The sequence below is a fragment of the Podarcis filfolensis genome (genome assembly GCF_964270895.1).
Source record: "Podarcis filfolensis genome assembly, chromosome: 1".
NCBI lineage: Eukaryota > Metazoa > Chordata > Lepidosauria > Squamata > Lacertidae > Podarcis > Podarcis filfolensis.
The window spans coordinates 46,910,124-46,933,033 of record NC_139604.1 but is presented as its reverse complement, the minus strand read 5'-3'; the positions used below and the strand labels follow the sequence as shown (position 1 = coordinate 46,933,033).

Genomic DNA, 22,910 nt, shown 5'->3' with positions numbered 1-22,910 from the left:
CCGCCTCCTCCGTCCAGATAAACTTCTTCTTCTTGGAGCTGAGCGTGTCGGTGATGGCCGCCGTTTGCATAGCGAACCCCTTGATGAACTTGCGATAAAAGTTGGCAAAGCCGACAAACCGCTGGACTTCCTTCCTATTGCGCGGGCTTTTCCAGTCCAATACTGAGCGAACCTTGGCGCTGTCCATGGCGAGCCCCTTGTCCGACAGTTTATAGCCCAGGAAATCCACCTCCGTCACGTCGAACTGGCACTTCTCCAGCTTGGCGTACAGCCTGTGCTCCTTTAGTCTCCGCAGAACTTCCCTGACATCCATCTCGTGCGCTTCTCGCGACTCAGAAAATATCAGGATGTCGTCCAGGAAGCATACGCATTTCTTGTAAAGGAGTCCCGCCAACACGTGATGCATAAAGGCTTGAAAACAGTGAGAGCCATTTTGTAATCCGAAGGGCATAACTCTGTATTCGTAGGTGCCCAGTGGTGTGAACATGGCCGTCTTCCACTCGTCGCCCTCCCGCACACGAATCAGGTTGTACGCGCCTCGCAGATCCAACTTGGTGAAAACGCGTCCTTTCCTTACCGTCGCGAGCAGGTCGTCTATTTTGGGCATGGGGAAGGACGAGGGCTTGGTTTTCGAGTTCAAAATTCGAAAGTCAACTACAAGCCTCTTCTGGGGCGTGTCTCGCTTCTTCACAAAGAATACTGGGCTGCCCCCTACAGCTTTCGACTCCCGAATGAACCCGCGCTTCAAATTGTGGTCTATGAACTCCCTAAGTTCCTGCAGTTCGTCCTCAGACATGGAATACAGTTTCCCTGTTGGCAGCGTTGCCCCCGGCAGGAGATCAATCTTGCAGTCATAGGGTCTGTGGGGGGGCAGTTTGTCCGCCTCCTTCTCGCAGAAGACCTCCAAAAACTCCTTGTACTTGTTGGGCACCGCTTGCACCATGCCTAGGTGTAGCTGCGGTGCATCCTCTCGCCCCTCTCCTTCCTGGCAGGTCTGGATGCAGTGCGCTGCGCAGTAGGAAGAGCAGAAGGTCAATTGCCGCTGGTACCACGCTAATGCCGGGCTGTGCCTATCCAGCCAACTCATGCCCAACACTATGGGCGTGTCCGACAATTGGGTGACGTTGAAGCTGATGACTTCTCGGTGATTCCCAATTTGCATCACCATAGGTGGTGTCTGCTGCACCACCTGCCCCCCTAGCAGTTCCCTGCCATCCACTGTGACCACGTTCAGGGGCAGTGTGGCTGGCAGTAGCGCTATGTTATGTTGTTGAAGGAATTCCAGTGCGATAAAGTCCGCATTACTGCCAGAGTCAATCGTAATCGGCACTTCTAAAGTGAGACCACTGGGCAGCTGGAGCGATGCGGTGAGCTGCACCACTGGTTTGGGCGGGAGGGGATCCGTGGGCTTCAAAATCTCTGGGGACTTCTTCACTGACTCGCCTGGCTGGCCCCCAGTGCTTCCGTTTCCCTGCCGTGGTTCACTTTGCTGAGTTGCTCCCATTACTGTTATTGAAGCTGCAGTGTGCTTGTGGAGCCTCTGGGGACACTCTTTCGCCATGTGCTTCGAACTGTCACAGATGTAACACTTCCTGTTCCCTCTAGGCTGCTTTGTTTTGACTGCTCCCGGTGTTAAGGCTCTGGTGGCTGATTGAGCTCTAGCACCGCCGATCTCCATTGGCTCCTCCCCCCCTGCTTGCGGAGGCGTTGATTGCGCACGCGCGACATCCCTGGGCAAGAGGGAGGGCACTCTGGCTGGTGTGCGTCCCCAACGCCCTTCTCCTCTGTCCCAAGGGCGGTCCTCCAGCCTCACCCCCACTGCAAGCGATCTGTCCACCACCTCCTGGGTGCTTTTGGGTCTCTCCCCCCGCGCTATCTCATCCTTGATTTGGGGGTTCAATCCTTCCCAATAAAGATCTCTAACGGGGGGGGAATCCTTGTCCCACCCCAAGGCATTGACCAATGCAAAAAAGCGGGAGTGATACTGCCTCACGCTGGCTTTCCCTTGTCTCAGCTCAAATATGTCCTTACGGGCAATGTCAATGTCTATTTTCGATAGAAAGCAAGAATCCATCGCTTTAATGAATGCAGCTGAACTCTGGAGCGCTGGGTCCATATCTCTCCACAGATTGCGCAGACATGCTTTCGCGTCTCCATGCAAATGAGACAAGATAAACCCCACTTTTTCTTGCTCATCTCTAAACTCTTTCTCCAGCAGTTTCAGCGCAAACTGCACATCTGCTCGGAAATTGGGGTACTGCTGCAAATTCCCATCAAAGTGAGATACAATGCTGCCTCCAGTCCTTCCCAACCCGATTCCCTCGGATCTGGAACCCGTTTGTGCCTGCTTAGCAAGCACTTCCAACCTGGCTTGGAGATCTCGGCATGCAGCAGCCGCTTCATCCTCTCTTTTCCTGGAGGCGATTATCTCTGCGCTGAGCTGCGTTACCGCTTCTCGCAGGGAAGCAATTTGCTCTTCAGTAGACATGTCGCTTGACTTTTGTGAGCTCCAAAGGCACCAGTCCTCTTTCCTCCCTGCTTCGCTCCCCACACGCCGCTTGAGTCAAAGAGAACTGATGAAAACTTCTGGGAGATGGGACTTACTGTCAGAGACTGCCTCTAGGTCCCGGCTCACAAAGGACCAACGCTAGCCGGTAGAACGGAATAAAGTCTTTATTGAAGTATAATTTCCATTTCCACATCTTAGCGTGCGTCTCTACGTCTATTCCCTAGATCGGCGAAGTCCCATCTGAATCTCCGCCTCCTGTACACCAGTTCAAGACCCTAGCCTTGCTCCACCTTTTGCGTCTCTCCTTTCGCCTCTGGGTCCTACCACCCCCCGGGGTTCCTTCCTTCCTGGATGCCTCGGATGCGGACCCTTCGGATTCCTCCCCCTCCCTTCGGCGGGCTTTAGGACCTGGCTCCCTTTCCGGGCTGCTCATTGCGCCTCCCTCTGGTACATTTGAACTTGGCGCGCGCGCGCTGTCTCCGACCCTCCTCTCTACCGTTTCCTCGCTCTCTGACGCAGGCGTGGCTGCTGCCGGAGAGCTGCCTGTCGCTGGTGCCTGGAACTCCTCCCCCCTGCTGCTCTCTGGTGGAGTAGCTGGTCCGGATTTCCAGCTGCTGCTCTCTGAATCCCCTCTGGTCCCTTCTTCCTGGGGTGCCCCTCTTGGTAACCCCCCAGCTCTGCCCACGGGAGCCCCTTTCTGTGAATCCTCCGATTCGCTGGACAGACTTAGAGATCTCGGACGGCTATCATCGCTAACCTCTCCTTCCGATTCCTCGCCATCCGTTCCCTCTGCTCCTGAACCCCTGACAAGTGGTATCTCGGGTTAAGTACTTAATTCGTTCCGGAGGTCCGTTCTTAACCTGAAACTGTTCTTTACCTGAGGTACCACTTTAGCTAATGCGGCCTCCTGCTGCTGCCGCACCGCCGCAGCACGATTTCTGTTCTCATCCTGAAGCAAAGTTCTTAACCCGAGGTGATATTTCTGGGTGAGTGGAGTCTGTAACCTGAAGCTTAATTAACCTGAAGCGTATATAACCCGAGGTACCACTGTATATGATTATCTGATATCTGAACTCCCATTCTATTCCTTAAGAGACTCTGACATGGATTTGATAGTATTGTTTAGCAAAAAATAATCTCTCACAAATATATCAACTGCACCTGCTCTTTCTCTTTCAGGCCAGTATTATAAACTATAATAAATAATTATAGCTTTGGTCAGGATGCTAAAAATGGACTGTTTAAAAAATTGACAGCATAAGCAGGCAACAAACATCTTGACTGATTTTGATATTTTCAAAAGTAATTTCTGAAGCTCCCATTCTTGATATGGTTTTGTGATGAGTGAAATATCAAGGATAATTTCAGCGACACAAACAGGTATGTGGAAGTCCTCAATGACTGGCTGCTTTCCTTCAGATTGCAGAGTGGCTCAGTTTGAGCCTCATTGCAGCTGGGTCACTCCTTGGCCCATTGCTCTAATTACTTTCAGTTATTGCTTCTTCGGTGGGGCTTGGCTGTCAGTTGGGAAGAACTTTTGGTCATTACTGACTTGCTGACCCCATGACCTAGAGGTGAAAGACCGTGTATTCCCTTTCTAATTCGCTCAGTCAGCCAGTACCCTTAAATCAGCAAATAATTATAGACTTATGTATACTAAGTCGCTTAAATCCCAAAGATTAGGCGACTACATTCTTTATATATATATTTCCTTTCAGTCTAGCACTTGAGAAGGATTTAACTGTTAAATGCAAATATTTAATAATCACTTTATTATTTCTTGATTCACATACCCTGCGCACACTTGCTAAAGTCAGTGGGACATAGTTCTGAATACATTTATTTATTTTTGTTTTTTAAAAAACTACCTCACCTCTTTCTCAGAAGAGACTCAAGAGGGCTAACAAAGGACAATGCAAACAGATTAAAATTGTTCTGTTTGTTTTATAACACCAGAAAAACCAGAAGTATATACTCCAATTAATAAATTAACAATAGCACTAACAAATAATTCTGCCTGTGTGTTAGTAGCTCTGAACAATCAATTCTTTATGGCCCAACCTTGATGGTTTGGTTTTCTTCTTATTCAGCATTACTTGAAATAAACACATTTAGGACCAAACTGAAAGATGCTGCTCTAAGGCGATTTTGCATCCCCTACAGCAGCAGTCGGGGCTGAATCCTGGCAATCACTTGATGGTGAAGGACTTGAAGAAACACAGTTGGGGCTGCAGCTCAGTGGTAGAGCATCTGCTTTGCCTTCTGAAGGTCCCAGGTTGCATCTGCAGCATCTTCAGGTAGGACTAGTCATGACAGCAGCCTGGAACCTGCAGGGTAGACAATACTGGACTAGGTGGAAGAATGGTCTGATTCAGTATAAGGCAGCTTCTGATGCTCTGGGGCTTGAGATCATTATGCAAGGATTCACCTACCCTGTAAAAGCTCTCTCACTTCTTTTCAATTTCCTCCTACAACAAAAAACAAAGAAATGGGAGTAGGAGGTGAATAAATTTCTCAAGAACCGTATCTTGTATGTTCAGCCTACTAACCACAAATATAGAAGAAGGATGTCATTTAGACAAATATTCAGCTGAGAAGCTTGTGCAATCGTATTTCTGCGCCAACATCTTACGGCTTGTTTAGAAGAGCTGATATCTTTTCATTTGGAGGTTAGAATGGCCTCTATGAAGGCTTGCTAATTGTTTAGGAACTAATATCCAGGTGTTAACTCTTTGGATCTTTTTAGGGTTTGTTTGTTGTGGGTATACCAGAAACCACAGAAGATTGCAAAGCCGTGTCATCTTTTTATTGTGCTCTCAAGTTTTGCATCTCTCGACAGTGAAAGTCTCACTTATTCTGAGTTACTTTGTGTGCTTTCCAGGAAGCATAATGAGCTCCAGTCCTAAGGATGTCTAATGTACTACTGATGTCCTTGGCTAAAATGTTGCTCTTAAGAGTTGTGTGTGAAAAAGGGGGAAACATGCATGTTCCATTTTTAATAAGAAAAAGACGCTTTCTTCTTTATCTCTTCAATATAAGAAAGAGTGAAGTGTTCAACAAATTTGAAGACATGCATGGTTCCTTTGTAATCATGAGTTTTTGATTAAGGAAATCAGGACAACTCCGCCTTGCTTAGTATATAGTGAATTACTTTGGTTTTTTGTTTTGTTTCTAATATAATATTTATTAATTTTTCCATTTTAACAATCCAATAAAAACCACATTAAAACGTTCCAAATTATAATACAATCAAAAAAGCCAAATGTTCGGTGCCAAATTATATATCTTTTGGGTGACTTCCCATTCTCTGAAGTTCGGGGGGGGTGATGATCTAATCTCATACTGCATTTCTTAATTAGTGCAAATAGCCCAAATAAAACATTTCCTATGTTGATCCTTCATTTTATAGTGAAATACTTTGAGTGGTGTGTTTGTTGCTGCTCAGTTGGTAGCTTTTTTCCTGTTCATGCCAGAAAGGAAGTTAGAACCTCTATGGCATCCACTTTGTGAGCACTCTCTTGCAACTTCATTGAAGTCTTTGTAGTTGGTACAAACTTTGGTAATGAATATGTCCTGTACTCCTCATACTACTGATTGAGGGAATAAAAGGTAATGACAGCAGAGTATGTTAACCAAGGAGAATATTTAGAAAGCAATGCATGGCAAAATGCTTTTGGACTCATACTATCATGCCTGAAGTCCTAACTTTCTGTAGGAGTCCAGCATTGTACAGTGGTACCTCAGGTTAAGAACTTAATTCGTTCTGGAGATCCGTTCTTAACCTGAAACTGTTCTTAACCTGAGGTACCACTTTAGCTAATGGGGCCTCCTCCTGCTGCTGCTGCCACGCTGCCGCCATGCGATTTCTGTTCTCATCCTGAAGCAAAGTTCTTAACCCGAGGTACTATTTCTGGGTTAGCGGAGTCTGTAACCTGAAGTTTCTGTAACCTGAAGTGTCTGTAACCCGAGGTACCACTGTATAAGTTCTTTCGAAGTGTAGTTCCTTATAGCTAGTCTTTTTCTGTCTTTCAAATTGTACAGTGCTGGTAGCTGCCTCGGAATTGTCAGTGGGGATATTCCCATGTCCTGCCCCTGCTTGAACCTGGATACTGTCTCTTTTGAGGTTTACATCATGGTTGCTATTTTAACATTTGCAGAAGCAGCATCGTTAGGCAAGAAGAAGAAGCTTTCATCTGGCCCAGGAAGGTTCTCCTTCAGAAAAGTGCAGAGAGTCCAAGTCTGGCAGCCACTCTCAATAAGTGGCCTCAGAGATCACTCTAAGCCTCTTATTTACTAGGTGGATGTGCATGTGTCTGTTAAAACAAATAAATACATTGAGGATTCCAGGGAGGCAGTATCCCCCTTTGCTCCCACCTGAGACACCCATGAGTATACTCAAGAAGTTAAATTGCCATTTCTGTTGTGTGTGTGTAAGGTTGTGTTTTCTGGGCAGGATTCACCGGAGGACTCCCATTCCACCTGTGCAGGGGGGCTTCACCCTGCCCACTCTCCACCCCCTCACGTCTCTTGAAATTGACTCTGAGGGGTTGGGGGAAATTCCCAGAACAGCACACAGTGGGAGGAGAGGCAGGATCAAGCTGGAATGCTTGTGCAGATGAAACATTTGTAATAGCGTGACATTGAATTCCACCCCATGTTGGGATGCGGATAATTTTTTCACATTGTATAATAATTTAGTACTGCCATCTCTCTCATATGCTGAAATGTATAAGGCGTGAGGATCCAGCCAAAGTTAAGCAAATTTATCCTGTCAGGGTTGGCCAGCCCATGAAGCAGGGTGAGGCAATTGCTTCAGGTGGCAGATCTGCCCAGCTGCAATGGATTTGCTACACCACTGCATCCCCACTCACCACTGTCTGTCTCATTTTACTCCCCTGGCTGCCTCATGTGTGCATATATACAGCGGCATTTTTAGTTTTGCCTAGTGTGGTAAAACGTCCTAGGCTGTGTCCTGTTCATTCAGTGGGAAAGTTAAAGTACAGCCTTAGTTGAATTATAAGATCTAAAATGCTTAAAGTTGGCAAAATCATGTGCATTGTTGTTCTCCCTTTAAAGTAAAATAAAAATAACAAAACAAACCGACAGTAAATTTTATTTAAGCTCAAAATCCGTAGACGTGGTTTCCCAGAAGTGTATTTTCTTTACTAATATCATTAATTCCTGCAATTTTATGCAATTGCTATGGCTGCGGAAAGCTTTGAGAATGGACAATTTTCAAAGAATCCCCATTGAAGGATATAAAATGTTTTAAGATTCTTAAGTGATGTTACCTATGCAATTTTTAATAAATAGTCCAGACCAAAAGCTTTTTCTTTTTACCTTGGCTGCTGGCGCACAAGGCAACTTTAGATTTACAAAAGTAAAAATAATTTTACTGTTGGCAGGAAGTCAACTCTAAATTATTATTATTATTTTAAAGTTGAAAGCTTGGCACTTTTGGGGATTTGTGCTCTTTCTGGTAATAATTACAATAGCTTAACGAAGACTTGGTGAGCAATTAAACAGATCTATGAATGTTTGTGTTTTTAATTATTTTTTGGAATGGGATCAATCGTCCTCCATGAATCCAGTTTTTTTGCATCTTTCACAGAAGAAATGTCTGAACTGCTATTTTTTTCTTTGTTTTTAAGGACTGGGGAGCTGGAATATGTATGTCTAAGATGGAAACATCCACCTCAACTGCTGCTGGAAAGAAAGAAGGGAAAAATGCCCTTCTGGAAGGCAATGGTTTTAATGAAACAACGAAGAAAACAACTCCTTTAGGAGCAGCCGCAGCAGCAGCAGTGACACAAGGAGGTACTTTTTTGTTGTTGTTTTGTTTCCCACACTTTGAAAGCAACAGGGGCTCTTTTTCATTAGACTGTTAGGTTTTAATATGAACAGAGGCATATGTTCATGTGTGAATATGCTGAGTTTATTGGGGCTCTTGGTCTTAGAAAGTTAAAGCAACTGGAAGTTGACAGACTGCAGATCCCATGCCTTCACAGAGAGTATATGTTTAACGAAGCAACCTGGACCTGTTTTGAGACGCATGTGGCTTTTGCATTCAAATTAACTCCAGAGATAGTACTGATTGTCAGTTGTTGCTGTTTCCTGGATTCTTGTGTGGAATGAACAGAGTAATTCATCTTCAGGAGGGGAATGCAAAATGTTCTGTCTTCCAGCAGAGAACACCATCATTTACAGGGTTTTGTGGTTTATTTTGCTATTGTCCTGTCCTGTCCTGCAGCAAAAATTGAACTATTTACCCAAACAGCTGATTGTTGTTTAATTTAGGTGTGTGTTTTTAAAGTTATAGTTAATATAAAAGGAATTCAGATCATGATGGCCCCATGGTGACTAACGTGAATCAGAAAGAATATGGAAAAAGTGGCTAGCCTGAAAGGACTAAAGACTCTTATTAACAGAGGATTATATCCAAAAGATCCATTGAAGTTAGTCTATTGATTTAAATGGCTCAACTCTGAGTATGACTTACTTCAAGGGGCTCATTTTCCACAGGCTGCATAGAAATAGTTGTCGTAGCAAAAGTGAGTGTAGCCAGACACACAACTCTCCACCTTCCATCCTGGCAAGCAAAAGATACTATGACAGTTGAAGGATGCATTCCATCCAGGTAAAACGACTTGAGGGGAATGCAAAGCAGGGCCAGTAATGGTTCTGGTCCAAAAAGAGGGCATAGTCTGGGCAGAGTACAGAGGGCCAGTCTGAGAGGTCTGGGGGGCTGCATTTGGCCTGTGGGACTCATTAATTGGGTATCTCCTAGAGAAACCTAACTCTAGTAAAAATGGGGTTTTGCAAACCGGAACTGCCTGGGAGTATGCTGTGGATTGCTCACTGAACCCTACATTTGTGTACAACTGACTGGGAACTTGTTGGTATTTGCTGTTGTAAGAGAGAATCACACACAGCAAAATCAGGGAACTGTTGCTTGCTCTGGTTAGACACCAACCACTCCTTGTTTTCCTTGCATGGGACAGAATGACCTCTCACAGCAGGAAATGAAGGAACAAATTAGCTGAGACTTGACCAGTGGAATGTGACAAGTGGCATTTTCAGCTGTATAAACTTTTTCAGCTGATTTTTGGCCTTTCAAAAATATTTCTCATTGCTGTACAAGACTGTGTTTCAGAATATATCTTTGCCTCATTCTTTTGACACTACATAGTCCCTTGAAAAGAAGAATGTAGGGAAAGTTTCCCACCCCCCCTTGCCATCAGCTTTCTTTGTTTTCTTGGCTATTTGGTAGATAACATGGGCTTGCCAGGGGAAGTGAGAAAGTTCCCCATCTCTTTCTTTATAACTACTTACAATTTCAAACTGTGTAAGTCTATATTTCACCTGTTCAAAAAGAAACCCCCCAGTTGTTGTTTTTCTGTAAAAGCATCAAATATGCAGGACAATGGTTAAGGGGTGGGCAGTGGGGGAAATCTTTTAGAGATCACTGACAAAACAGAACAACAACAAATGTTACTCATAAGCTCTGGACAGAACATTATTGAGAGATGTCTCAAATACAAGATAAAACCATTAAAACCAGCCACACAACTGTATACCATGGGTTGTACTCAACATAGTTCTAAGGCGAATGCTCCATCAATGCAAGGATTTCTCCTTGTGTAGCAGAAAGTTTTTCCCCTACGTTACCTGTCCCCTGAATCTGTTCTGGGGTTTCCCCCATCCTCTGGAGCAGATTTGTGGACAGCGCAGGGGATGAGCAGGGGTGGGAGAAGGAAGGAAATCATCTTGCACTAGCACAAAACATTTGCATAATACCACCCCATATTTTTGAACAACCACATAATACTGCTATGATACAACAGTGCTGTGCTTACCACCCACTACTCTAGGGGAAAGCCAGGCCCAGCTCATGATGCTTTATATTGGTATAAAAGCACTGAAATGTTTAGTGTGGATTATAAAATGACAGCTTGAAATTTCAGGTAATTGGAAGTTTAGAAACAGTAGCGTCCAAACACCACATTGTGATGGTAGTCAGTCAGCAACATTTCCCAGATCTTGGTTGAGGGCTGTAATATGCCTGAGAGACTCCCACCAAAAGAAGTCAAGAAGTATGACATCTGATATTCTAGCTGGCTTATCCATGGAACCTTACTGTCTAATACAGCTGAAAAATGAGTAACTGGGGCAAGTATACTCCATCACCTACCTCCAACCAAGTAGGTGACACGCAGAAGGCATTGCTAGCCCTGCCAATATGGTTCTAGGCTTCAAACTTACTTTGAAAGCCATTTGAATAGGATCACTATGTCATACTCACCAGTATCTGGTTGGTATTTAGTAGTATTTGATGGCTAATATGTAGTAGTAATCAGTATTTGACAGTTCATATGTGAATTCTGTCAAGCTCAAAACAATCAAGAGATACCATATTAAAAGCATTTATATTTTGAAGTAAAAGAAGAATCACGTTCAAAATATAAATTTGAAATTGAAATACCTTGTTTTAAAATCTGGCTGGTCAAATTAGAAAATTTAATGAATGTTGAACGTTTGTAAATATTTGTTTCAGCTCTTAATTGAAAGTGTCAAGTGCCTTATCGTTAACAGTATGCCCCCCCGAACCCCACAATAATGCACACCCCTCATGACACAAATACCAGCTTGGAGAATTGATGGTGTTTACGTTGGCAGCATTTCCCCCCTGATGTCTAGCTCTGTCAAGACTAATTTTAGCATTTCTAAAGCTGGGTAAAAATATGGCCTCATTACTTTGATGTCAGAGCATGGTTTACTGTTAGTATATTCTGGGGTTTATCATTTTAGTCATGTTTAACACGGCTACAGGAGGCATGCACTATTAAATCTGGCTTATTTTACATTCCTGTCCGGGATTATTTATTTGGAACAATTTCCTCTCTATCAAAAGACACAGCTAATGCTGAGTTTTAATGTGTTATTTACACACAAAATAACCTATTTACAACTTGGTATCTGCCGGAGGGAGAATGAATGGGCTGGTGCTCCCTCCATTCTGTTCTATCGGAGTTTAACAATCTGGATTGCTAATAGAACCATTTATCATGGGGTGGTAATTTATTTTATGTTAGTTGCATAGGTCTCACTGCCTCTGATCTATGGAAATACTTCGTGTATAATGAAGTCCAACAAGTCATTTGGTGTAAACATGGGAAAGCCAAGGTTGGAGCCAGTGAAAACCAAGATGTACTCTTTACCCTAGGTAATATTTCTCAGAAATTAATGCCTTGGTTGATTAAATAAAAACCCATCACCTTGCACATGTGCTTTTAAGTACAGAACTGTTATTGTACAGGGTACATTAATGCTGCAGAACGAAGAATATTCTGTGTGGTTTTTTTAATTTGAGGCTCCAATAGACTGCTTCTTCAGATCAAAGGTCTAAAATGCTATTGTAGATGAGGTCAAGAAAGCATTTTCTCCCCTGTCCAATTGATTTGATATCCCAATTGAGTTGATATCCAATGGCATGCCAAGTCCCCCCAATAAAATATTTGAGGGGGCTGGGCCCTCCCAAAGTTGATGGAGATTGTGTGCTGGATATTACATGAATTGGCTGACTTCAGATGCACCATCGCTGAGTGGACTGGATGACCAGCATGCCAGTTGGGCAGTGGGAACAGGCACATCCTAACTCAGCTGCATACAGTGGGTCTGATCTGCCAAAATTATTGTCCAAACCTTTCCCTTTGCTGGGCTGAACTATCAGCCCACAGAAATGGAGTTGGTACCCTAGGAGACTCTGAACACTAACATTCCCTGAGGGGAGACTGTACATTTCAGGGGGGACAGACAAGCTTTATTTCAGAAAACCTTGCCCACCATTACCAAGCTTCTCATCAATGAACCCCTAATGTGCTTCTAAGGAATATCTAGTTTTGTGGGACACACAGTTGCAAAATGGCTGCAGTAAACTCTCAAAAGAGCTTTAAAATTATATCCAATGATAAACGGACCAAGAGAGACACTTAGAATCACCTGTTCAGCCTCAATGATACAGTTGGGTCTAGAAGGAAGCAGCTTTTCCCACTCTGATTCCCAAGCAGTCTATGTAAGCAACACAGATTGAATCGTCCCCCCAAAAGTCATGAGGATTGACAAGATAGATAGGTGGGTCAGCCATGAGCATGGGAAAGAGAAGGTAGAAGGAAAGGAGAATCCCAGCAGACCTCATATAAACAAACCAATAAAAATGTCAACTGTGTGTGTGTTCCTTAGAATTAAAGGAATAAGAAAATAGAAACTGCCACTTAAAGTCGCCTAACCTATCCTCCTTGGCAAGCCAGTGACGGCTCTAGAGAATTGTTTGCCTGGTTTCGCCAGAAACGAGCAGCAGAAGAGATACTTATATATTGCAAATTACTTCAAATTCTAGGCCTCTAAAGTTCTTTTCTCCTTAAGCTGTTTTCTGTTGGAGTAGATTGGAATGTGTTAGCCTGAGAAAACTGTGTGAATAAAGTGTTCAGATCTCTCCACAGGGTTCACATTGACTCACATTGTTCAGGCCACCTCCTGGCCTTTTCCCCGACCATCTTTTGGCTCCTGAGACCTCTAATAAGCAGTCTATGCCATCTAAGTTCATTCTTCTCTTACTTTTTCTTATGATGGGACGGCCCAGAGGACCACGGACCAATGGTCCCAACAAACCACTGAATCAGGCGCTCTCTACCTCCTAACCCTAACCCTGCCTCTCCCCTGAGAAAATTTCTTCCTCCTATCTTAGTCAAGGTGTCAGTGCAAACATTAATTCAGGTTAACCAGGCTTTCGGAACTAGCTAAAGATCTGCTTTAATTGCAGCACTTGATTTGTTTTAACAATGAATCCCTTAACTGCACTGCAGATCAGAAGGAAATTCATTCTAGCAAAGGAGCACTCAGTCTTGCGGCTTGTTCCTAAACTCTTAAACGTAGTTAAGGGAACCCCAGAGTTAACATCAGCACCAGTTCTTGCCCCAATTAACTGCATAACAGATGTAGCTAATCATGGCATACTGTAGAACAGAGGAAATGGCTACAAATTTAGACCAATTCCTCTGGTGTTGAAGTCATGGAAACAGACTGTAGTGAGAATGCAGGATAAGGAGACACACTTTGTGAATTATTGGCAGGTAGCTGAAATGTTGTTTGAAGCTATCTATCTGGCTGTAATGTGGTTTAACTGATACCCATCCTAGGTGCATCTCTGAAGGCTGAACAGAAATTTCCAGGGCCTTACTAAATGCCTTTTCCATCCATCATCTCTGTTGCTTTTAGTACGTCCATCAGCAGCAACATCCTAAAGTGAAGTTCACTCTGTATGACGCATATTGCAAAACATGCCCTAGGCAATTTGGGAATGGACACTCCTAAAAAAAGGTGTGTGAAGTCTTGTTCCATGGCCTAGAGACATTCAAAATGTATGATTTCCACTCTAAGGGTTTATAATCTGCACTGTGCATTGACGTGGTACTGGATTGCCATAGACATGATGAAGCGTTCAGCCTCCCAGTGGAGGAGAGGCAGATGCCAACACTCTATGGATCTTGGCTGGGTGTGAAGACATTTTTATTTCAGCATGAATGGGGGGGCATTAATTTTATTTGATTGCACATAATACTTTCTTGTTGTACCTATGATGTTGTCATGTATTTTAGTTTGTTAGAGATTGTAGATGATTCATAAAATGTTGTAAGTTACAGAAATGTTGTAAGTTACAGAAATAAATTAGAAAAGCATGTTGTGGAGAAGTGCTATGGCTGCCATATGTCCGGAATACTGCAGCCGCAAGCAAAAAAAAAAAAAAGCTCAACAACTTCTTTTCTGTCCAGAATTTCACTTTTTGAAATATGGCAACCCTAGGATAGACAGAAGTTTTTCTCCTTCTCTTATAAGACTAGAAATGGGGACATGTGATGAAATGGAATGTTGGAAGATCCCAGAAAGGCAGAGGGAAGTTTTACCTCCATCATCAGAGGCAGTATGACTCTGAGTACCAATTGCTTGGAAAAACCAGTGAGGAGATTGCTGATGTGCTCAGGTCCTGCATCTGCTTGGCCATTGGGAGAACAAGATGCTGAACGAGGTGGGCCTTTGGCCTGATTCAGCAGGTTTCTGCTGATATTTTTATTTTTTTGCTGCCAGGAGAATTCCATTATCAGGTAATGTAGAAGAGGGAAGAGTGTAATAAGAAGAAGAAGAAGAAGAAGAAGAAGAAGAAGAAGAAGAGTTTGGATTTGATATCCCGCTTTATCACTACCCGAAGGAGTCTCAAAGCGGCTAACATTCTCCTTTCCCTTCCTCCCCCACAACAAACACTCTGTGAGGTGAGTGGGGCTGAGAGATTTCAAAGAAGTGTGACTAGCCCAAGGTCACCCAGCAGCTGCATGTGGAGGAGCGGAGACTCGAACCCGGTTCACCAGATTATAAGTCCACCGCTCTTAACCACTACACCACACTGGTGTGCAGTGAATTTTGCTGTAGATCTATCCTATCTAATAACTACAGTATAGACTTGGGCGGTTGCTGTTCCTTTTCCTTTGCAGTTAATCTGAGGGCTTCTAGACCTTGTGAGTCTTTCTTGGTAGAGCACATCCTTGTCACATCTAAGGTCCTAGGTTCAGTCCCTGCCATCTCCAGTTATTGGATGTTAGGTAACAGAGCTGGGGAAACCTTCCATCAGATGGACTATGCAGTATTGAACTAGGTCAGGGGTCAGCAAACTTTTTCAGCAGGGGGGCGGTCCACCGTCCCTCAGACCTTGTGGGGGGCCGGAGGAGGGAATGAGCAAATTCCTATGCCCCAGAGAGATGCATTTTAAATAAAAGCACACATAAAATAAAAGCACACGTAAAAACACGCTGATTCCCGGACCGTCCATGGGTCGGATTTAGAAGGCGATTGGGCCGAATCTGGCCCCTGGGCCTTAGTTTGCCTACTCATGAACTAGGTTGTTCTTCACCAGAATGGTACCCTTCAGGTGTATTGGACTGCAACTCCCATCAGCCCTAGCCAGCATGGTCAAGGATGAAGAGAGTTGCAGTGCAAAACATCTGACACACACCACATGGGGGGGGAAACTGAACATAAGTTAAGACAGCTCACACAATTATATTAATTATGACAAAATCAAAATAGGAAGAGCTCTCACCAACCCTCACCCATGCTATTTCAGCAATACCCCTGGCTGAACATATGAGCTGGAGGCAATTTTATTGAGGACCGGTGAAAGAATCTTATATGGCAAGTTGGTCTTGTTAAAACATCTTCATCTTAAAAAAATCACAGGTTACCATGTCCTGGATATCCCCCCCCCCCCGCCTTTAAAGAAAACAGATGCTTTTGTTTTAGTCAGTTTTGCTTCACTGAAGTTTACTACGTTTCTTAGTCTGCAATCCTAGACCCACTTACCTGAATGCAGTAGGACTTACTTCTTAGTAGACACGGGGCCAGATTCAACAAAACCAGTTGCACTGGCAGGAGGTCATCGCAACAAGTCCCACTTCCACCCATGGTTAAGATTTTCACTGTATGTTAAGTTCAAAGTTCAGTTTGGTTTCTAAGAGCGGAACTTAATGGTTTAAAGCATTTTCAGAGGTAGCCCTTCTACAAGCTACAAGTCTTGCAAAACCTGAGCTCCTGGATAAAGTACAGCTCCTTGTAAGACCACAGCTCCTTTGCAAGTTAAGTAGAATAAACTCTCTGAAACCACAATTTCAGGGTTGGGATTTGAGCAAGAACCTGGCTTGCTATTCTTTTGGAAGGGCAATTCTGTTATTTCTGTACCGGTAGAGTATAGTCACTGATTACTCCCTCGGATTTTCTCCAGCTGTACCATAATGTTACTTAAGGACTGCTCCAGATGTTCAGAATTTCTTCAGTCTCCAGAACTCTGTAGTTGATGTTATGCAGCTAGACAACTCGGGGGCTCTTTGAGATTAAACGTGTATAAAGAAGATTGACTGTGGAAGTTGCCACAGTTTAAGGAAATTATGGGTGTCTGCCCATACACTGTGTTCTCCATAGCATGTGAAAGGCATACTTGCATTTCTTGAGTATGGAGGCCCAGGATCAAGTGCCAGTTTCCAAGATGTGTTTGGCATCCCTTTTTACCTACTGTCAAGTATCAGCATGGCTCTCAAGTGCTACAGTGAACACTGTAGGTAAATGAAATGTCTTATCTGCTAGTTTTTGTTCCATGTGATGCAGACCTTAACATCCACCACCCTATCTATAGGTGGATAACTCCCATGCATGGAATAAATATTTTAAGGCAAAGTTTGAATGAGCTGTAAGACTTGTATTTTTTTTTTTTCTTCAAACAGTGAAGCTTTATTCGGGGGTGGGGGGTGGGAATCAATAGGGACTTAGTGGGTTTCCCCTTCTCCTATATAAAGGCTGCAGCAGATAAAAATAACCCGAGCTGAAGGAAGGCCGCTAACACAAAATAAATAATTACATTATGGAAAAGGCCTGGAGAGATTGCTTGTGTAAATCACTTTTAAACGAGAACAAGCTCCAGATAAAATCCATTCTTTTATCACACAGATTAAGTCTTTTCCCTTTGACGCTAAATAATTGATAGGGTTTGGCAGAGCGTTCCACAGCTGCCTTTGCGGAGCACTGGGACTGCTCTCGGGGTCAGGCAAGTGGCAAAGAAGAATGCTCTTAAGAAACGCTGCGCTTCCACTACTGACACCTAGAAATGGGGCTTGAATTCCCCACCCTCCTTAAAGAATGGCCGCCGTGCCTTGAAAAGACAGTGGAGCGCCAACAGAGCAAAGGGATGGATTGTGTTACTTCCTTGACACCTAACGGCAAAGCCTGAGGTGGATTTGGTGTGGTTCTTTTTACCCAGTGTGTGAGTTTAATTAAGCACAGTGTAACACCTTGCATAGATTTTGTATTTCGTGTTTCTATTAATGTCGTACCATGTGATCTCTCTCTCTCTCTCTCTCTCTCTCTCTCTCTCTCTCTCTCTCTCACCCTCTCCCTCTCTTAATGCTTAATGTGGCTCTAGACAAGGACTTGTGGGACCCTCACTTCAAGGTCAGAACACTTGAGAGGATTTATTGAGAATAAATGCAAGTAAGCCCCTCCCACCCGCCGGCACTTTCCAGTTTCAAAAGTGGCCAGCGCTAACCATTACACAAGCCACACTCCTTCCACTGCCACTGCTTTCTCACTCGGCGGCTTTTGCTACCACTGTCTTCATCACAGCAGTGTGGAAACAAATAACTGAGCAACAAGTCCCAATAAGGGGTGCTTTTTTGACACAACAAAAACTCGTACAGCTGCTACACAGCTCTGTAACTTTGACCCCTTGCAGTCAACTATTCCAAAGTGAGTGCTCTCAAGCGACACACCAGTTGCCAAAGTGTGGCAGAAAGCAGTTTGCATGGATCTATCTAGGCCTTTGGCCCTCTAGGTGTTGGTGAACTACATCTCTCACCATCCCTGGCCATTGACATGCTTGCAGGCACTGATGGAAGTTGTAGTTCAGCAACATCTATAGGGCCAAAAGTTTCTCATACCGTCTCTAGGCCCAGATAATTCTTATTCTTTCCCAGGTCCTGCTTTCTGTCTTCTCTGGTTAGAAGCCTACACAGACAACTGAGCTACACTGGGGATTTATTTTTTTTACCTCCCATCAGGTGCAAATGTTGTTGTAAAATGAGTGGCAGAATGGAAGGTAAAGTGGTAATCAGTGTGCACGCTGCTTCCCCCAACAAACATACATTTCAGCTTTAGGTAACTCTTTCTCAAAACACCAGATGGTCTTGGTTGTCCTCTAAGCAAAACCTAAGCATTGTTGCCTACAACTGATGGCAAGTGTTTCCTGTGAGATAGACGGTATTGGGGCCTTCCTGCATCAGAGTCAGAAAGCAGCTCTGGGATTTTTGTGACAGACCCTGTTCCTGGGACAAGTGGGAGAAGAAATAAAATTCCAGCTCTGACCACTGGCAGAGTCCGCCTTTCTCTCTCCACTCAGTAACTACAACCCCATCCTTCACACATCTGAGGTTATGGGGAAAGGCTCACAGGCCAGGAATGTCTCAGTAACCTCATTTTACAAATAAGGTGATGCTGTGAGCGATGTGATATTAAATACCCCTTCTGCAAAGAACCAGGTTGACTGAAGAGCCCCTTGTCCCAGTAATAATTTCCTAAGGGTGGGTGGAATGATTGACGCTTCAATGCGTAACATTTTCTCAAAATGGGGAGGGTGGAGAAGAATTTGATAGACCAACCTTTGCCAGCCTTGTGCCCTCCAGATGCACTGCCTGGTGCTGTTGGGAGTTGTGGTCCAGAACTTCTGGAGCAGGGGTCAGCAAACTTTTTCAGCAGGGTGCCGGTCCACTGTCCCTCAGACCTTATGGGGGGCCAGACTATATTTTGAAAAATATATATGAACGAATTCCTATGCCCCACAATTAACCCAGAGATGCATTTTAAATAAAAGGACACATTCTACTCATGCAAAAACTCCAGGCAGGCCCCACAAATAACCCAGAGATGCATTTTAAATAAAAGGACAAATTCTACTCATGTAAAACACGCTGATTCCTGGACCGTCTGTGGGCCGGATTGAGAAGGCAATTGGGCTGGATCCGGCCCCCAGGCCTTAGTTTGCCTATCCATGTTCTGGAGGTTGGTGAAGGCTGATATATGTAAAGGCTGAATGATCCTGAACGTTTTAGAAAACTGGCAGGAGGCATCCCGTGATCTGGTTCAGTGGAGGCTCTGAGGCGCCTCGTGGCTGTCTGATTGGCAGGGTGCTTATTTATGTAAACAGCTTCAAAACTTTTTAGCATCTTTCTGTTTTCACAGAGTTCCAAGGGGAATTCTGAGCAGGCATTCTCCAAGTAACATCCTGAGGAGATCAGAATGCTGTTTGTAAAAGAGCTTTTCAGTCTGGGGATCCACAACATTTATTCCAAAAGAAGCTTTCTGCCACATGAATTTACTCTCTGCTCTGAAACAGATCCAAGAAATTCTGCTCAGAGCAGATGTGTTTCTAAATAAACAGCTAAAGTCAAGGTTTTGATAACTTCCTTTGTATCACTATAGAAGTCCCAATGTAGAGTTTAAAAACAAAGCATGCCGTACTGGGGGGGCCAGTAGAGGGCTTTTTTTCTCCCTCTGCCCTTCCCTTGAAGCTTTCACCCTCTTTCTGTTGTGCTGAAGACAAAATGGACTAAAAGGTCATAGAAAGTTAAAACCAGACATTAGATATTTCTGCACATAATTAAATTATCCGAGCCTAGCTTATGTCTAAAAGGCCCAATGCTGTAAGTGGCTTCGTAGTTTCAGATCGGTTTGTAGACATAAAGGAAATGTCAAATCATAACGATGAAAGAGGTCAAAAGTCATGTAATCCAAAACATACGCGCCACCACTGAAACCAGAGATCCACAGAGCTCTGGATCAGGCTCCTTAGATAACAATGTGCTGCAAACAACCAGTAAGCAAGCTTAGAATCAGGGCCCCAACCGAATGCAGAAATACGTTTTAAGCCCAACTGAAACCAATGGGATTTAAGCGCCTTTAATTCTGTTTTGGCATTTGGCCAGATTCTCTATTAATCTGTGTGTTCTGGAAGAGTGAATAAAGGGAACAGACTGCATTTCTACTTGCCTTTATATTCCTTCTACAGTATGCCTCTAGCTACAGTCAGGTATAGCATTCTGAGGTAGGCAGGGCTTTACTTGATCTTTTGAATGTGTAAGTTTAAACTAGATCTGTTGAGTGTCCACGAGTCCCAGCTTCTCGGAACTAATTTTTCAATGTAAAATGCAAAGGTTGGGTTTAAATATTCAGCAGAACAGTCCTGACGCCCATAATCCATGCAACTGGGGAAGGGTTAGAATGCAATGGAAGACCTTTGCTGGTCAGGGTCAATACTACTGTGCAGGCTCCCATTTCATTAGAGTGGTGTGAGCTGTTGGCAGCCTAGTGCTACAGATGGTAGGTAGACACTGTAGAGCTGGGCCAACCAAGGATCATTTAGATTAGGGCTTCCCAAACTTGGGTCTCCAACAGTTTTTGGACTACAACTCCCATCATCCCCAGTTAGCAGGACCAGTGTTCAGGGATGATGGGAATTGTAGTCCAAAACTGCTCAGGACAGAAGTTTGGGAAACCCTGCTTTAGATCCTCAGCTTGCCCAGCTCCTGGAAAGGAGCCTGATCTCAGTCTGCCTCTGCTGCATCAGCCTGGAACTGATTCATCAAAAATCAAATACTGTCTCCCCAGCCACACAACCATCTTCTATCCTGGGTGGTGCAAATGGCAGTGCTTGGCAGTGCTGCTCCATTCAGCCCTGTTGTTCCTTGAGTTAGGATTGCTTCCTTAGATTAGGCAATTATCTAAGAATTACAATGGTTCTGAGAACGATTTTGCCCTTAGTTACTTTGTACTGCTAGTTTCATTCACAGATAACTGGAGTGGATTTGTGTGCCCTCATATTTTACGTAGGCTCAACCTGTTTTAACCAAAGTGAGCAACATAATACAAATTGGTCGGTATCCTGTTTTTGCCAGTGGGACTTGATTCCTCCCACTGTTTATTCAGGTAACATGTTGGATCTTGGCGCTGCTATTCATCTTTGCTTCCTTTCGCATACAAGTAGGAATACACTGAGACAGCTTGCTTGCTAGAACAGTACTTGGCACAGGAACTTACCTCTCTAATGCTGGCCTGTAATTAGAGCCACTGGTGCTCTCTCCAAAGTGTTAGCAGCTGGAGAAAGTAGCAAAACAAAACAACACAAAGGTGATGATTTTGCTAAGTGTTGTTTTTTATTGGTGTGTGTGTGTGTATGTGGGCTTTCGTGAAAGTATTATGACGTACTCTCTCTAGTAAACTTTCCTCCTTTCCAGAAGTTTGCTTTGGGAAAGGAATCAAACTGCATTTGGATCAAACATTGGTGATACTTGTTGTGTTACTTTTTGCAGCTGCAGGATGTGAAGCCTGTGAATTTTCCTGTGTCATCTGTATGCACATGAGAATGGCTTTTTATATATAAAAAAGAAAAGTAGAAAAAAGTGCTGTTGGCTCCCTGACAGACTCTTGGTTGTTCAGTCAGGCTCACAATTCACCAAGCTGAGTGAAATCAAAAGCACTGTGCTGTGTTAACAAAATATGCTTTTTTTAGTTGGTTAGTTAGTTAGTTAGTTGTGATCCACCTTTCCACAAAATGATACAGAAGGTGGCTAACAATAACAACACTTCCTGTCTGACTTTCCGGACAAATCACACGGGGAATAAGTTTCCCAAGGCCAATCGTGGGATCAGAACAGTGGAATGTGCAGCTCTCTTAACACCAGTTTGTTTCCAGTTGTATCATTAATATGAACAATATAAGAACAAGAAAGATCTGTTGACCTCAACAACAGCAGATGACCAGAACTAAAGGCAGCACATAAGGTCCCGGTATGGAGTTGTACTTGACGCCTAAGAACTTTTTCTGTAGAGAAGCTCAGCTCCCAGGTTTTGCTTTGGTGGTTTAATTATATACCTGACATTAAAGCTAGGTTCACCAAATGATTTGCTGAGGTTCCTGAATATAGGCAAACCCGGATGAGCCTATGGTTTTGGGGTCAAAACCACATATGACTCCATGACTTTAGCTTTTAAATGAGGCAGCATTTAGTGGTTGAACGTGAGTTTTTAGTGGTTAGACAGTCTGAGCAAATGCATTAAGGTGAGCATGTTACTTTGTGGGAGAGATGTTCAGAAGGTCAGACCATGTTCACCTTTTGCCAACTCTTTTCAAAGCCAAGTATGAACAGCAGCACCTGATACTTTATCTTTCCATAAGGACAAGGACTTGACAGTATTATCCTCCCCTCTCCCCAGAAGACATCTGACAGATTCCATCATTTAAACAATGCCAAGGTTTAGGTAGGCCTTAATCCATATTTGAGGATCCTGAAGGAAAGGGCATGCTGCAATGCTGCCACTTCTAGTACTGCCCCTATTACAAATATTGTTAATAATTGCTAACACATAATTATGAAAGATCACCTGCATCCATACACACCTGCCTTAGCTTTATGCACTGCCCTCTGATCCTGTGTTAGGCTAACAAGTACCAAGGACAGGACCTTTTCAGTGATGGCCCCGCACTTAAGGCTCATGCTTCCTCAGGAAATATGACTGAGGAACACAGGGGTGTTTGGATTTTTTAAAAGAAACTTTCAAGCACTTTTTAAAGCACTTTTATTTCAGTCAGCCTCTTACTAATTGCTGTTGCATTTATTCATTTCTGCTACGGTTCAGTTTTAAGGGGTGATAATGTGGTTTTCATTTGATGGTTATTTCATAATGTTTTAGCACCATTATTCTGCTTTATGAAATTTTGTACATGACCTTGAAGGAGCAATTGTGTCCAAAAAGGCAG

General features: G+C 43.7%; 1 protein-coding gene across 2 annotated transcripts in view; it reads left to right on the top strand.

Moving 5' to 3' along the window:
• GLI2 (GLI family zinc finger 2) overlaps positions 1-22,910 on the top strand; it is a 304,721-nt gene that overhangs the window by 143,638 nt on the left and 138,173 nt on the right. For both annotated transcript variants that reach the window (XM_083584535.1, XM_083584536.1), the window contains exon 2: positions 8,161-8,326. In XM_083584535.1, coding sequence (XP_083440661.1) covers positions 8,182-8,326 — 145 coding nt within the window. In that variant the 5' untranslated portion in view covers positions 8,161-8,181. The remainder of the gene's footprint in view (positions 1-8,160; positions 8,327-22,910) is intronic.